This window comes from Magnolia sinica, chromosome 12, assembly GCF_029962835.1.
Source record: "Magnolia sinica isolate HGM2019 chromosome 12, MsV1, whole genome shotgun sequence".
Taxonomy (NCBI): domain Eukaryota; kingdom Viridiplantae; phylum Streptophyta; class Magnoliopsida; order Magnoliales; family Magnoliaceae; genus Magnolia; species Magnolia sinica.
In genome coordinates, this window is record NC_080584.1 from 19,527,160 (window position 1) to 19,543,545 (window position 16,386).

The window sequence follows — 16,386 nt, forward strand, 5'->3', positions numbered from 1 at the left end:
ACAGGACATGTAATTCCCTTCGGTTGGTTATACTGTAGATGGATTATAATTTAAAAAATTACACCTACATGCATGAGTCTAATGCCAGAAAGGGAGTAAAAAAGGGAAGATGAACACCGTAGTCTTAAGATGATGTGAACTTTGAATCTAAAAGATATAATGACTCTTGAATCTATAAAAGATAAGAAAATTTTGAATTAATTTATTAAAGTCCGTGTCTAAAATGAGATTACAAAGCTTTAAATAATAAAATATTATCCTAATTAATAATCATAATGCAAATAAACTATTTTTTTAATAACAAATTTATGAAAAATTCATTCAAATAATCATTAACTACTCTTGAGTTTCATATGCATGGTTTTTTGTAGTCATAGTTACATAATTACCAAGTAAATGAGTAAATTAAAAAGTTGCTATTGATTACATTATTAAGATAGTGGTGTGTCATGACCTAATGTCTCCACCTCGTCATCCGATGGTTCTTCATGCATATCAACCTCGTCATCCGATGGTTCTTCATGCATATCAAGCTCGTCATCTGATGGTTCTTCACGCATATCAACTTCATTCATTGATGGTTCTTGGCACGAGGGAGATCTTATTCTGCAAGTAAATCATTTTAAAGAATGAAGAAAATAAGGATATAATAATTTAACAAACAAAATTAAAGAATCAATCAAATATAAATGAATAAAACAAATTAAACACTTACAGTTTTTTCCATATTGGACAATTACGTTTGTCATGGCCAGGACCCCATTTCCCACATCCATTGCATCTTCTTTTATCTTTCTTACGAGCAACCTTTTCCCTTTCAGAAATTAATCTTTTTCCACTTCCTTTAGTTTTAGCACGCACTGGGTCTTTAATGATTACTTTAGTAATCTTCTTTATTTGTTTCTTATTTTTAAGCACCAATGTCTCGCCAGCAACTAACTTCTGTTCTTGAACTCGTTTGAGAATATCTTGTAACCCTTCTTTGCATATATGATATGTCTCTTTAAAATTAGCACTTTCTTTGGCAAGATTTCTAGAAATGTCTAACAAATTGCTATATCGAAGAGCATACGATTCATGTTTCTCTCTATTTAACTCCACACCACTTGCATCGTAAACAAAATCCATTTTAGCATCCCTTGTCCATCTTTTCAAAATATAGTGGTCTGGCAAATTGGGTATCCGAGATTGTCGTAGTATGCATAATATGTGCCTACATGGTATGCCCTCAAATTCAAATTTCAAGCAACTACATTTTGCTTGTTTAGATTCCATCTCGAATTCAACTAGCCGTTCAGGAGATGTTCCTTCACATACTCCAACATTGTAAATGAAAAGGCCTTCCATCTTTTGTAAAAGAATTGCAGTATAAATGGTGCTTTAATACAACTCTTCTTGAAATTTATAAAAAATAGACCGAGTATAAGTCTCTCCAAGCTCTCTCTCCATGGCAAATAAAGTTTTCAACTTCGGCTTGCTACTAATCGTTTCATGATCGGCGACTAACTCATTGTGTCTCTGTCGTGCTACCCCTCGATCAAAACGAATTATGAAATCCATTAACGAGTTTTTCTTCGATACATATTTACGAAAAAACGCATTCATGCTTTCACTTCGTTGGCTACTAGACATACCTGCAAAAAAAACATGTCTTAGGTATGCTGGTACCCATTTGTGACGAATGTTAAATAAAGAGGCAAGCCAATCATTATGATCCAACTCATTTTCTTCAATAACTTTGCTCCATTTTACTTCGAAAGCTTCGGGCTTCTCAGAATTCCATATGCTATCATAAAAAGGTACTTTAAATTCATCTTTAAAAGCTATGTGACCTAACTTTTCAGGGACCTTGTGCAAAATATGCCAAATACAATAACGATGGAAAGCATTCGGAAATACAATAGCAATGGCTTTTGTCATTGCTGGATCTTGATCTGTTATGATCGCTTTCGGTGGGTCCCCTAACATTGCTTCACACCATTTCTCAAACAACCAGATAAAAGATTCAGTGGTCTCATTATGGATAAAACCACAACCCAGTATAATTGATTACCCATGGTGATTAACCCCTGTAAAGGGTGCAAATATTAACTCATAATGGTTTGTATTGTACGTGGTGTCAAATACTATAACATCACCAAAGTGATGATAAGCCTTACGTGAAGTCGGGTCAGCCCAAAAACAATGTGTTAACTTACCCTCCGCATCAACCTTCACATTATATGCGAACGATGGATCTAATTCCTTCATTTCAGAAAAATGTTCATACAATAGTTGAGTATCATGGTCCTTGGTTTCTTTTCTTTTATCTCTTTCATAATTTCTCACGTCTTGCTCAATGCATCCAATATTTTCGTGACCACCTGATTCAATTGCTAAAACATTCATAGTTTGTGAAATGCCTATGCCTGATTGAGTGAATGTATTTTCCAAATTCTTCTGCGCATTACAAACCTCACGATGTGATCGAAGAAGATGTTTCTTTCGAGGAGTTGCTAACTCATGACTGTGCTCCTCAACAAACTTTTTCACTATATAGTTTGGTCCACCACCCTCTTTTTTAATTGTCATGCGAGCTTTACAACTTTCTTGAGTAATACTCCGTCGCCTTTTTACTACACCATGCTGCATTTGTACCTTGTTATCTGTCATCCCCTCCTTCGAACATACAAACATCTTCCAGATCTCTTCTTGATTCTTATTGTATTTATTTGATCCTCTACGAACACTGAAGCCTGCCTTCTTTGCATAATGGTTGTAGAAGTTAAACGCCGCATCAACTGAAGAGAAAGTAGTCTTTTCAATTATTGGTTTCAACCCCTCTTCTACTTCTGGAATCCAACGACGGATAGAAGTTGTGCCAACTTGCGCCATTAAATTCTCATGCATTTCTATAACTCATAACAAAAAAAAGTTTTGATACAGTTTATCATGAAATTGTATAAAAGTTAGTAAATGAACACAACTCATAACAAAAATCAATATTTCTATTCAGATTTATGAAAAAAATTAAACAGTCCAAAGTCAACAATAACAAGACAATTATAAATGATCAATTTCTAGATTAATATGCCTAGTTAAAAAGACATGAGCCCAACAATGACACCCACCATCAAAAATTTTGTAGGGCCACTATGACATTGATTAGCCATTCAACCTACTCATAAGGCCACATGGACCTGAGTAAGGAAAAATGCAAATATAAGACGCAAAACTCAAGTGGGCCACGTATCAGAAAATAGTGAGAAGGGAATGCCTATTGTTGAAACCTTTCCACGTTCCACAGTGATATTTATATGCCATCCAAACCGTCATTCCCACTGGGATAAACTGAATCTACAAAAATGTCACCTGATCCAAACTTTGGTGGCCATGAATGTTTCAATGGTGGAGTTCCTCCCCACTGATTCCTGTCATGTTGCCCACTTAAGTTTTGGACCTACCGAGTTTTTTTGGGGGCTCATGTCCTAACGTGAGCTAAAAAACGGATGGACACAAAAATCACGGTGGGCCCACCTAGGTCACATGCAATGCATTGGAAGTTCGTAGGTTTCCTATCCTATAGGTCAGGCCAGCCCATTTCTCAACGAGCAACCCATGTGCATTGCCTATAGACCATTGGTTGCCATTTCTCTGAAGGTTCGTGATTCACAGAGGACTACAGTGTGATCACGGCATGCAGTAAAAATCATGGTCCTCAATTCATCAAGTGAAGGACCCATGCACGTTATATATGTGCTGTGGAACTTTTTGGTTTTACTCTTACTAGCTCACCTTTTTTTTTTTTTTTAAGAGTTTGAAATGCCTTATCAGCGGACAGAAATTATCCTTGGTCCATCACATGCTCTCAACACATGTTACCTGGTGGATGGCCTACCTGATGGATGGCGTGGGTTATGCACTTGTAGCGTGTACATTAGCTGACTTCTACACGCCTGTGGCTTACGATAGCTTTACTTTCTGATTTCAGTTCTAGCTGTAGCTGAATGGTAGACGGACACCAGTTGTTGTAGGCCTAAAATGGGCGGGCCCAGGCCAAATCAAGCTTGGGATAGACCAACTAGTTGATCATCCTTAAATAAATTGGGCCAATCTAAGCTTAGTTGTGGAGAAATTAGCCAGATATAACATCAGATCCAGCCCGATTAGTTCTGGGACTCAATTCTAAGACCCAAGGTCCAACCACTGGACTTCCAACGTATAACTTGGGCCACATGGACCTACTTGTAGGGTCATATATCATGCCTCATGCTGTGATGTGTGTGACATCCTCTTTATCCATTACCTATGCCATTTCAATTTAGAAAGCGAGCCTAAAAATAGGAAGATCGAAAAGCTAAAGGAGGTCACACCCACCATTGGAAATTTCTTTAGGCCCTTGGAAGCTTTGGAACAGGACTCATGGCGATGGGACTGACCATACGAATTCGTTGTATGCTCATTGTCAACAATAACAAGACAATTATAAATTATCACATGAAAATCAACCACACAAATTAGGATGCAATTTTAGAAATCCTACTTAGGGATCGAAATTGACAATCTCTAATTGGGGATTGTCAATTTCAAAAATTTTAAATTTTCTAAAATTTCAAATATTCAAAAAGACCCAATTGGAGATTGTTAATTTCAAATCCCTTGTTAAAAAGGGAAGAAGAAGAAAAAGAAGATGAGCAAATGAATGTGAGAATACCTTCCGATCGAAAGTAATTCACCACTCCCTCTATCATTGTGGTTGGTGGATGGGATTGGCCCCCGATGCCGCTCCCCAATCTCTTTCTGATGTCGTTCTCACATAGATGCGGTCGAAAGATGGAGACAAAGAAGTAGATTGTTAAAGAATGACAAGAGAATGAGAAAGTAAATTGTTAAAGAATGGCAAGAGGACGAGAGAGATTTTAAAGCTTGCATAGAAGAGAGGTTTTAGACATGCGTGAACGGTAATCCATTCGGGCTGGGATTTTTGGGGCCACTGTGATGTAAGTGTTTTATCCATGCCGTTCATCACTTTTATCAGATTATTTTATGATATCATCCTAAAAATGAGACACGTCCACAACTCCAGTGGACCACATGAAAGGAAGCTGAAGTGATAATTACACACTGTTAAAACCTTTCTCAGGGCCACCGTGATGTTTTTTTTTACCATCCAACCTATTCATAAGGTCACTGCTTGTGGATGAAGTGAAAACACAAATATCAGCTTGATCTGAAACACAAATAGCCAGCAATGTGCTCCCAAGAAGTTTTTAAAGATGGACGTTCAATCCCCACTTTGTGCTCCACTGCAGCTGTGGACCTGATTTATTTTAATGATCATGCCTTAAAATGATCTGAAAAAATTGATGAACGGCGTGGATAAAACACTTACATCACGGTGGGCCCCACCGAGCCCTACCGTCCGGGCGCGGTTAGGACGCAATCCGAGTCCGGGCACGGTTAGGACACAATCCGAGTGACAGGGATTGGATACTGACAGCCTGTGGCATCACCAACTTCTATGGGCCCACCATGATATAGGTGTTGTATCAATACCGTCCATACATTTGAAGAGATCGTTTTAGAGCATGGTCCAAAGAACGAGGCAGATCCAAGGCTGGGGTGGACCCCACCACAGAAAACAGTGATGAGAGTGACGCCCACCGTTGAAACCTTCTAAAGTTCCACCGTGTTGTTTATTTAAGATTCCAGCCGGATCATGTGTTAAAGCAGACATTGAAGAAGGAAAAAACAAATTATCTTAAGCCACAGGCGTCACTCTCCAATAGAAAACAGTGATGAGGTGGCCCTTAGAACTTTTTAACGGTGGGTGTCACTCTCCCCTCTGTTTTTTGTGGTGGGGTCCTCTCAAGCTTTGGATCTGATTCATTTTTTGGATCATGCCCTACTATGATCTCTTCAAATGGATGAACGGTGTAGATACGAAACATACATCATGGCGTGGCCGGCAAAACTTGGAGACGTCACTTCTCGTGTCTTGCCGAAAAAAGTGCCGCACGAGTCTTCCTTCAGGAGACTCTCTCTTGCGCTCAGTCGTTAAATCCCAGCCGATGAAGGGATCTAACGGCGGAAGGAGGAGCTCGCATTTAAGGCCGGTGCGGCCTGGTGCGCAGGAGACCGTTTCTGTGTATATATATATATATATATATATATATATATATATAGTCATCTCTAATTAATTGAGGTAGTGCATATATGTTAATGATGTTGCAATGTTTGGAAGTCAAATTTTGGAAATCTTCCGGGAAATTACTCGGGGAAAAAAGGAAGCGGATTGACTCAGCGATATAGCTGCTGTAGGTACGTGTCGTCCGAAGACGAGCACTGACGCTCCTCGAGCAGTTGTACAAACGGTTCAAAGGAGATCAAAGTTACATGGGCCCACGGTGATGTATTTATTATATCTACACCGTTCATCTATTTTTAGAGATCATTTTAGAGCATTATTCAAAAAATGAATCATATCCAAAAAAACAACTGGACCACACAACAAATAGCAGCGGAGATAAAGATTTTCACCATTAAACAATTCGTAGGGCTCACCATAACGTTTATTTTCCATCCAATCTGTTCATAGGGTCACAAAAAGCTGAATTAAGAATAAAAACAAATTTCATATTAATTCAAAACTTCCATGACCCCAAAAAGGGTTTCAATGGTAGACGTTCAATCCCTTACTGCTTTTTGTAGTGTGGTCCACTTAATAGTTATATCTGTCTTATTTTTCGCCTCAAGGCTTAAGATGAGCTCGCCAAATGGATGGACGGTTTGGATATAATACATAACTCATGATCAGACTCAAGTAACTTGCTGACGCCAATACAGCGTCTATATAGCTGGTGTGAGGTACACCAGCCAATCCGCTTCCAGGAGAAATTGCCATACATGAACGAGATTTGTGGCTGCCGACCACCCATAAATGCTCTATGGGCGTGGGTCTGAACGTAATCTCTATGTGATGTGACTCTTTCCATCAGTTTCGCCAGGTCATGCTAGGACCTGAGCGTGGAAATTAGGTATATCCAAAATCCAAGTGCGACCCACCATAGGATGGAAATCACCACCATTGGAGCATTCTGTGGCCCACTGTGGTGTTTGTATGCCATCCAACCCATTTCTAAGGTGATTCTGATATCAAAGTAAAAGACTAATATGAGCCGGGTGCAAAACTTCTGAGACCCAGAAAGGTCTAAATGGTGGGTGTTCAATCCCTTTTATGTTGTGCTGTGATCAACTGATCGTTTTAGATATATCTTTTTTATTTTTTAAATCATATCTCAAAATAAATTAAGCATAACAGATGGATAAAGTGGATGTTACATAGACATTTCAATGGGCCCTACAAATTAAGCTTTTGGATTACAATAGCTCCATGTAACAGGGTTGTAGGAAATTTAGGCAGGGTCCATTCACTTTTAGCTTCAAAGCTTTACCTAAATTGATCAAATACCCTTTTAAAACCATTAAAAGCGTTGAATACCGACTTGTATTCCAAGAAGCCAAGATGGGAAATTTCATAGGTATAGGGGTTATGCCTGACATTAACGGAGTGATGTACGCCCGTTCATCAAGTTTGATACCTCGTGTAGACATGGATGGACAGTGGTGGATGTTACATGGACATTACAGTGGGCCCCACAAAGCTTTTGGATTAGAGTAGGTCCGTGTAACAAGGGTTGTAGGAAATTTGGGATTGGGCCATTGACTTGTAATTTCAAAGCTACACCTAAATGGGTCAAATACCCTTATAAAACCCTTCGAAGACTTTTAATAACGACTTGTATTTTAAGGAGCCGGAATGGGAACTTGCATAGGTGTAAGGGGTGCGACCGAACATGGGGACACTCGCATGAGATGTTATCCTGTTCGTGAAGTCTGCTGCCTCGTGTTCACACAGATGGACAGGATGGATTTTACATAGACATTACAATGAGCCCCACAAAGCTTTGGGATTGCAGTAGCTACATCTAAATTTGGGACAATTCCATTGACACGTAGCTTTAAAGCTTCACTCAAATGGGTCAAATACCCTTCTAAAACCCTTAGAAGACTTTTAATACTGACTTGTATTTCAAGGAGCCGTGATAGGAACTTCCATAGGCACGGGTGCCTGATTCCCATTGATAGAGCGACCGCATGGGTATATATTCATGAGATGTACTCCTATTCATCAAGTCTGCTACCTTATGTTCACATGAGGACCCAAAACTTAGGCCAATTCAAAACTCATGTGAAAGGATTCTCCAAAAATCATGCTATTCCAAAACTCGAGTGGGCCACACTGTGTGAATTTGGAGGTTTTATACATGATTTTACATTATTCTTCTTGGTGCAGCTCATCTAAGTTTCGGATCAGCCTCTTTTCTAAAATTAAAGGGTTAAAAAAAAAAAAAAAAAAAAAAACTAGGTGGCAAATCCTCTAAAACACCAGCTAACAAACCTTTTCGGTCAGGTGAATCTCATGAACGTAAGGGTCTGTTTAGGTGGTGGGATTAGAAGGGATTAGGTGGGATGGGATTCAAAAAACATAATTATTACCCATGGCAGGGATTGTCCCCTGTTGCCATGGGATAAGATTAATGCCCGGCTTTATTGATAATACGGTGGTACATTGAATGGATATACCCACCATCATTTGAAATTACTGTGAATAACACACGTGTTATATCTAAATTGTTCATTTGTTTTGTAACCTCATTTTATGGCATGGGCTAAGCATGAGGTAGATCCAAAACTTATGTGGCCCCAAAGAAATTTTCAACGGTAAGTATTCAATCCCTGTTGCTTTCTATGGTGGGGTCCACTTGAGCATTATATTTACTTGATTTTTTGGCCCATGCTCTAAAATAATCTCAATAAATGGGTGGACAGTGAGGATATAGCCCACACATCATGGTGGGACCTACAACAACTTGCTAATATTGAGCGAAATTGGCACGGGACCCAATGCAATTCTATTTAATGTAATTCCAAGCTTTTCCATTCATCCCAAACATGGAGTGGAATTGGCACGGGACTAAATGAATCCCATCCCACATAATCCCTTCTAATCCCACTGCCCAAACAGACCCTAAAGTCCTTGATAGGCATACCCCTTACATCTCTACAGGAGCAAGGATAGCAGCCTTTACATATTTCAAGATCTGTAATATTGTTCCAAGCTTTGTGACTTTCATGACTTAGTGCCAACATCAGCTAAGAAAGAGAACCCAGGTGGGCCACACCAAAGGGAATAAAGGGGATCAGACACCAACCATAAGTTTGCATGTGGGTCCATCGTACTGTTTATTTTTATCAAACCAGTTGTGTGGCTCACAAGCAAGACGGGAGCTTATACAAAAGTCAGCCTGATCCAGAACTCATGAGGGCCACACCCAGCACCCTTAAAGATTTTAGATACAGTCTTATATTATTTCCATTGGTGTGGCCCATCTTAATTTTTTATTAGTCCAATCTTTGTAAATATGGTGAACATAAAGATTCTCATCTGATGTAGAGCGGGTCACAGACAATTTCATGGCCAAGATGGATCAGAAATGGCCTGGCCGACGACAGAAGTGATCCGGACCGTTGGACCTTATATCGGGCGTATCTCACAATTCGGAATGAGTTATCGGGCATAAAATATGATTTTGGGGTAGAACGAGCTACTTTATAACTCTTCATCCGTCGGACTTTAGGAGTTGCGCCCAACATGAAAAGAGCTTAGAATAATTAAGAGAATGGTTTAGTGAAGCCAAATAGGACACTTACTACTTTTGGTCGAAAAGCTTGCGCACTAGTAGACATCACAACCGTCTATAAATAGTAAGTTTATTATTTATAGTAAGTTGCAAATTCTAGGAGTTTTAGTTGTAGTTTGCTTCTGATTTCTCTCCCATTGCTTGGTATTCCTATTTAAAGGGTTGTAAACTTGTTTATTTGATTCATTAATCAATTTCAAATTTTATAGAATTTATTTTCTATTTTGCTTACTTTCTTTCTCATTGATTCGAGAAGCCTCTGTGAGGAGCTCAGAGAAATTTCGTAGATTCAGAATAGTTATCCTCTTGAGGAAGAAGGTGCTCGACCTCATCACATTCAGCCCTGCATCAATTGGTATCAAAGTGAGGACTTCCCTTGGGCTGATGGCAAACAACGAAGGTATGAGGCAAAATCTTGTGGATGGTGATTTAGGGATTCGAAATCTAGAGGAAAGAATGGAAGCTTTCTACCAGGAGAGTCAGTTGACCATGCAAGGGCTGAAGGCAACCCTCAACCGTCTTACGAATGCGCTACTTCCACCCAAGCCCTAAGCGGTGCTCCACCACCTATGGCTGTTACAATGCCCATGGTCGCTGTACAGCACAACTCCGATTTTCGTAAAGTGCTACCAGTGGCAAACCTTAGGGCTATACCAGATTATTTAAGCTTTAGCGACGAGGACAATAATGAAGGTTTCGCACGACAACCAATTCATGGATGCGATCATCTAGATCGTGCTAAAAGAGACTATCGAGGTAAGGCTGAACTTCGTAGTTTTAATGGCTTATTACGCATAAAAGATTTCCTCGATTGGCTAGCCGAAGTATATTGATATTTTGATTATATGGACATGTCAAATCATAAAAAGATAAAATTGGTAGCATTTAAATTAAAATCTGGTGCTTCTACATGTTGGGAGAAATTACAACTCTCACGAGCCCGCTAAAACAAGATGCCCATCTCATCATGGCCATGGATGAGACGTCTTCTTCGATCACGATTTCTCTCCAATGATTATGAGTAGATATTATTCCAACAATATCAGAATTGCCGACAAAGAAATCGAACCGTCACGGATTATACTGAAGAATTCCAACAATTGGCAACATGAAACAATCTGTCAAAATTCGAGTCACAGAAGGTCGCACAATTTATAAGTGGGTTGCGACCGACAATTCAGGACCGACTTCAGATGTACCTAGTCGGGACCGTGGATGAAGTAATTCAATTGGCGAGTAGGACAGAAACGTAATTTGCAAGAGTTCCTGTTCGACCCTATCCTTCAACTCGACCCCCCATGACAGGTCCCATGAAGGATCCAGTGTTGGCATGAGGAAAAGAATTAGTAGGAGAACGTCCTCAACTTCCTACAACCTCAAGCCGTGATACGAGGAGCGGCTTATCCAGGCCTCAATGTGCAGCACCCACAACAGTGGGCCTGAGTAGGATTCCAAATCCTTATGCTCGACTAAGGTCGAACAATTGTTACCATTGTGGCCAACCGGGCCACTTATCAAATACTTGTCCTCAACTTCCGCGGCACACTTGACCATAAACGAAGGGGGCACTAAATGTGAGGCCGCAGAAGAAGATCCTGGCTTTGATAAACATGAGTAAGCCACTAAGAAAATAGCAGATGGTGATGAATTGACAGGCAAGGATCGTGGAGAATCTCTAGTTGTGAGGCGATTACTATATACCACAAGGGAAGAATTGCATCCACAGCGACACAATATATTTCGTACGCGCTGTATAGTCAATGAAAAGGTCTGTGATATGATCATAGACAGTGGTAGTAGCGAGAACATCGTCTTAAGAGTGATGATAGACAAGTTGCAGTTACCAACGATAAAATATCCTTCCCCATACTCAATTGGCTGGATAAAAAAGGTAAACGAGACCAAGGTAACTGAACAATGCAATATCTCGTTTTCAATTGGCAAAAATTTCAATGATCAAATACTTTGTGACATGGTTGACATCGAAGCATGCTATATGTTATTTGGTCGACCCTAGCAGTCGGACAGTGATGCGACCCATCGAGAACGAGACAATGTCTATATATTTGTCAAGAATAGTTGAAAAATAATCATTGTCCCTATGACACCAGAGAACCATCCTGAAGCCTCTGAAGTGGAGGAGAGTTCCCTCTTAACCATTTGGGATTTCATGGAGGAATCCAAGGAAACTGGTGATGTATACACCGTAGTGGTGAAGGACGAGGAAGTGGACCCTTAAACATTCCTCCAAGTTTAAGACTATTGCTAAACGAATTCAAAGAAGTCTAGCCTGAAAATTTACCTGATGGATTGCCTCCTATAAGAGACATCGAACATCACATAAACCTCATCCCTGGGGCTAGCCTACCCAACCGCCCTCATTATCAGATGAGTCTGAAGGAGTGTGAGATACTTCAGGGGCAAGTAGAGGAATCGATCCATAAGGATCTCTTGAGAGGGAGTATGAGCTCATGTGTCGTACCAGCATTATTAACGCCAAAAAAAGATAGAAGCTGGCTCATGTGTGTTGACATCCGGGCAATCAATAAAATTATCATAAAATATCGATTCCCAATACTGCAATTGGACGACATACGCGATATACTAGAGGGGGCCAAGGTGTTCTCTAAACTAGACCCGAGGACCATTAGATTCGTATCCGACCCGGTGATGAGTGGAAAACGACATTTAAGAACAAGAAAGGGTTATATAAGTGGATTGTAACGCCCTGAAAATCGGGGGTCATGTATACGCTCGATTCCCGAGTTCCCGGGGTCACTTATAATCGGTTTTCATTAATATGCGATTAATCCAGGTTTAAAGGCGCAGCATGGAATTACTTGAAACATGAAGCACGATCACAACTAGTCTGCTGAAATGAAAATAGATCATTATATACAGGTCCAAAAGGATATAAAGAGGGTTGCATCAGGCGTTGCCCAACAAAATCACAAAAGGAATATCATGTCTCAAAGAATAGGGCTGAGTCCACAACTCAGCGATCCAAATCCTGTCCACTAGGCCGACGGGGAACCATCCATCAGCTGAAAGTAAGAGAACTCGTCCTCCTCCTCGAGGCTCGACAAGATTCACCGAATAGCTTTCCACGAAACGTCTTGTACTCATCACATCTATTGAAGTGAGGTGCAGTTCATAGTGGAATTGGGGATTACACAACAGCCGGTCCTTCATGAGAGCAACGTGAGTGATCACTGAGTGAGGTAGCTTATTAGCCATGACAGTGGTGAACAAGCATCAATTATAATAAGAATTTAATGAAAAGAAATCAATCATAAACATCTATCTAGTCTTGTTAATGCGCATGCATGCAGGATGATATGATGCATGCCCTCGCCACAACACTCCCTCGAGCGACTTCATCTAACGATCGCGTATGATAACACTCCCTCAATGCGACTTCGACTGCCGAGTCGTCAACCTAGCTAATGCCATGCAATGATGATGTTAACCAGGTTCTTAGTTAAATCCATTCATCCAGCAGATTTGAAAATCTGATACACCCCACGTATAAAATGCCCTGAACTAGTTGCGAGGCCAAGGCTCCCCAATGTGTGAGGCCGAAACTCCGCGATCCTTGACCCTGTCGGGTTTCCCCCATCCCCGACTTCAAGCACATGGGGGGTGCTGAATGTGGAATCGCTCGCGGTCACTACGGGGAGGCGCATCACCCCAGCGTAGGCCTACAGCTCGGACATATTGTCCCATTCCACCATGCCCGGCTCACGAGACTATGGATTAATATTCCATTCGGTGTCGATGGGCTACAACAGTGGTGGGGTATTCCAATTTCCATACATATATGAGCAAACAAGGTTAACAAACTAGGTGGGTCAGCCAGTGGACTAAACCGCATGAGCTCAGGCAAGTATGTGGCGGAACGACATCGGGTACAAGCTACCCATGTAGCCTAACTACTGCCGCCCACACGTACTCATCCAAACCCATGGGTTTAGCCTCAAGGTGGTCCTACTAATGGAACCACCTTCGCTCTCCTCATGTTCCTGACCAACCCAAGGGTAGGAATAGTGACTCATAGCATGCCAACTACCAATGTAACATCAAACATATTCAACACCATGTTCTCATGTTGCTCAACATACAATTCAAATTTCTCTAACAAGCAAACTATTAATATCATGAATAAGGTGTATGTGTGTGGTATGGGTTGGTGAGGAAGTTAAGTACTTCCTACACCTCAAGGGATCAAATACATAAGACCAAATAATTTATACACAATATGAAGCAACACATATGAGAAAAAGAAATCAACCAAATATGAGCATGTAATCATCCATACACTAGATCAAGAGAGAGGCAAGATTAACATCAAAGAGAAATAAACATGCAATTCATACAATTTCAACAATATGTCATCCCTAGGTTCCTCTAGATTTTTCCATACAATATACCAAGCAAACAAAATCATTAAACTCCAACTATAATTGGTGCTAGGCCACCTAAGGATAATAGTCCGCACCTATGGATCGTTGAGATCTTGAAAAACGACCTAGAAGCGCCAAACTCGATGTTGATCGGCCGGAATCCTAAGATAATGCACTTGCATGTTAAGATTTCATAAAATCTATACATAAATAGGATTATAAAAATATGGGTCTTACCCCGATGGATGGAACGCTTGCATTTGTGAAAAGGGGTTTCTAGAAGGGAAGGGTGGTTAAGACATCCCTTCCCACTTTCTCCCTTCTTCCTTCTCTTCTTCTTTCTCCTCTTTTATTTTCCTTTTCCCTTTTTCTTTTCTTTCTTATTTATTTCTTGGGCAAATTCGTTGGGGAGGGTCCCCAAAGAAGGCCCCTTTAAATCATTTGGTCAAATGGCCCAATCAGTTTTTATAATTACCTATGAGGGTCTTTCTAAGCTCTAGGGCACACTATGGGGTGTACATATTGAATCTAGGAAACATTTTGTCGCCGGATGGAACGGAGGCCCCCATTGAGGAAAAGTAGCGTATCATCTGCGAATAGAAGGTGAGAGATGACCAGGGTTCCTCTCCTGGTTTGAAAAGGCTGACATTGGTAGCAAACCGACGCCAATCCTCAATTTGATAAGAGTGGACGACTAATTCACTTAATTTAAATCCTTCCTTTAGCGTAGTAAGCTTATGACCTCCTTTGGTCAAGTTGGCGATTATACAAGCAAATATCGCGATGGTGTCAAGCCCATGAGCGGAATTATTAATTTTGGAATAGGTCCCAATACGCGGTGTAACTTGTTTGGAGAAGGGGACATGGTGTCTCTAGCATAAACTAATAGAAGGTGTCATGCCCGATGAAGGGCAGAAAAGTTGGGGGTCAAACGGATGCGGAGTTGTTATGAAGGTCCGATTTGGATCAACGTCAACCATTACATGTCGGGTCCAATTTTGTGGCAGGCTGTAAAAAAACTTAGACCCTCATCAATTATGAAGAATCTTGGCAAGTCTATTTCGATTGTATTTACACGTTTATTCCATTTGCATTGTGGCAATCTCAAGTGATTCCATACAGGGTGCCCAATGGGTTCGTGGTCTGTGATGGTCCCCAAGCCCAGTAAGATCTATGCTCTCCTAAATTTTTATAATTTTCTGACCTTCCCGTGTCGCGGTATAGCCTGCACGAGCTATCACTAGGTGTTAACAGCCATCTGGCTTGGAGGCCCGCACCAGATTCTATCAAGGCCCGACTAGTCTATTCAATTGGGTTAATCTTGGTCTAATTTATTTGTGATACCTCACTATGAGTAGCTTAAACGAACGGTCATGTGGCATCGAACATCTCATACATGAAGCAGCCCTGAGGCACTGTCGGATTGGGCGAGGACGTGTGAATACCTGAGTTCAAGTGAATCGGGCGAATTCATTGGCTCTCACGTACGATTGATTAATCGAAAAGTGAGATGCGGCTCTTTCTGGGTACCACCCCTATAAAATTACCATAAATATGGTCAATAGGTTATTAAGTAATATTTGGGTTAATTAAATAAAATTAAAAAAATAAAAATTGATGGATTTTTGGAAATCCAAAACAGTGAAAATTCAGGTTGTTACATGGATGGTCATGCCCTTCGATCTATCGAACATACCAAGTACTTTTATACGTTTGATGAATCAAGTTTTAAACCATTCACTAGCCGATTTATAGTAGTATATTTTGATGACATACTGATATATAACCAGGATGAGACGGAGCACAGGACACATCTCAGGCAGGTGCTGCAAGTCTTACAAATTAACAAGTTGTACATCAACTTGAAGAAGTGTAGCTTTTTAATGGACAGCCTGTTGTTTCTAAGATTTGTTATAATGTCCATGGGCATCCGTGTGGACAATGAAAAGGTACAAGTCATTAGGGAATGGCCGAACCCAAGCAACATTCATGAGGTGAGGAGTTTTCAAGGGTTAGCGACCTTCTATCGTTGATTCGTGTGAAATTTTAGCACAATGTCATGCCTATTACAGATTGCATGAAAAAATGACCGTTTCAGTAGACCGATGAAGCTGACAAGAGTTTTCATGAAATCGAGCATCGTTTGTCCACAACACCAGTCTTGGTGCTTCTTAATTTCGACAAATTGTTTGAAGTTGAGTGTGACGCTTCATACGTTGGAATTGGAGGAGTATTATCAC

General features: G+C 40.5%; 2 protein-coding genes across 2 annotated transcripts; both read right to left on the reverse strand.

The window, feature by feature from the left end:
- Positions 1-249: 249 nt before the first annotated feature.
- On the reverse strand, positions 250-1,521 carry LOC131220391 (protein FAR1-RELATED SEQUENCE 2-like). The gene is made up of 2 exons (XM_058215324.1): positions 716-1,521; positions 250-606 (listed from the first exon to the last, which is right to left on the reverse strand). The coding sequence occupies exons 1-2, from the start codon at positions 1,345-1,347 to the stop codon at positions 432-434; spliced, it is 807 nt and encodes a 268-aa protein (XP_058071307.1). The 5' UTR covers positions 1,348-1,521; the 3' UTR covers positions 250-431.
- An 80-nt stretch (positions 1,522-1,601) lies between these two features.
- On the reverse strand, positions 1,602-2,874 carry LOC131219973 (protein FAR1-RELATED SEQUENCE 5-like). Its single transcript, XM_058214954.1, has 3 exons — positions 2,199-2,874; positions 1,753-1,970; positions 1,602-1,634 (listed from the first exon to the last, which is right to left on the reverse strand). The coding sequence occupies exons 1-3, from the start codon at positions 2,872-2,874 to the stop codon at positions 1,602-1,604; spliced, it is 927 nt and encodes a 308-aa protein (XP_058070937.1).
- Positions 2,875-16,386: the final 13,512 nt, after the last annotated feature.

Bases quoted from the DNA above. Each gene is read 5' to 3' on its own strand.
- LOC131220391 (XM_058215324.1), bottom strand. From the start codon at position 1,347: ATGGAAGGCCTTTTCATTTACAATGTTGGAGTATGTGAAGGAACATCT. The intron at 607-715 runs GTAAGTGTTTAA...ATTTACTTGCAG, and splicing joins TGTCCAATATGGAAAAAACT to AATAAGATCTCCCTCGTGCC.
- LOC131219973 (XM_058214954.1), bottom strand. From the start codon at position 2,874: ATGGCGCAAGTTGGCACAACTTCTATCCGTCGTTGGATTCCAGAAGTA. The intron at 1,971-2,198 runs GTAAGTTAACAC...AATGGTGTGAAG, and splicing joins TGTGAAGGTTGATGCGGAGG to CAATGTTAGGGGACCCACCG. The intron at 1,635-1,752 runs GTAAAATGGAGC...TTTTTTTTGCAG, and splicing joins AGAAGCCCGAAGCTTTCGAA to GTATGTCTAGTAGCCAACGA.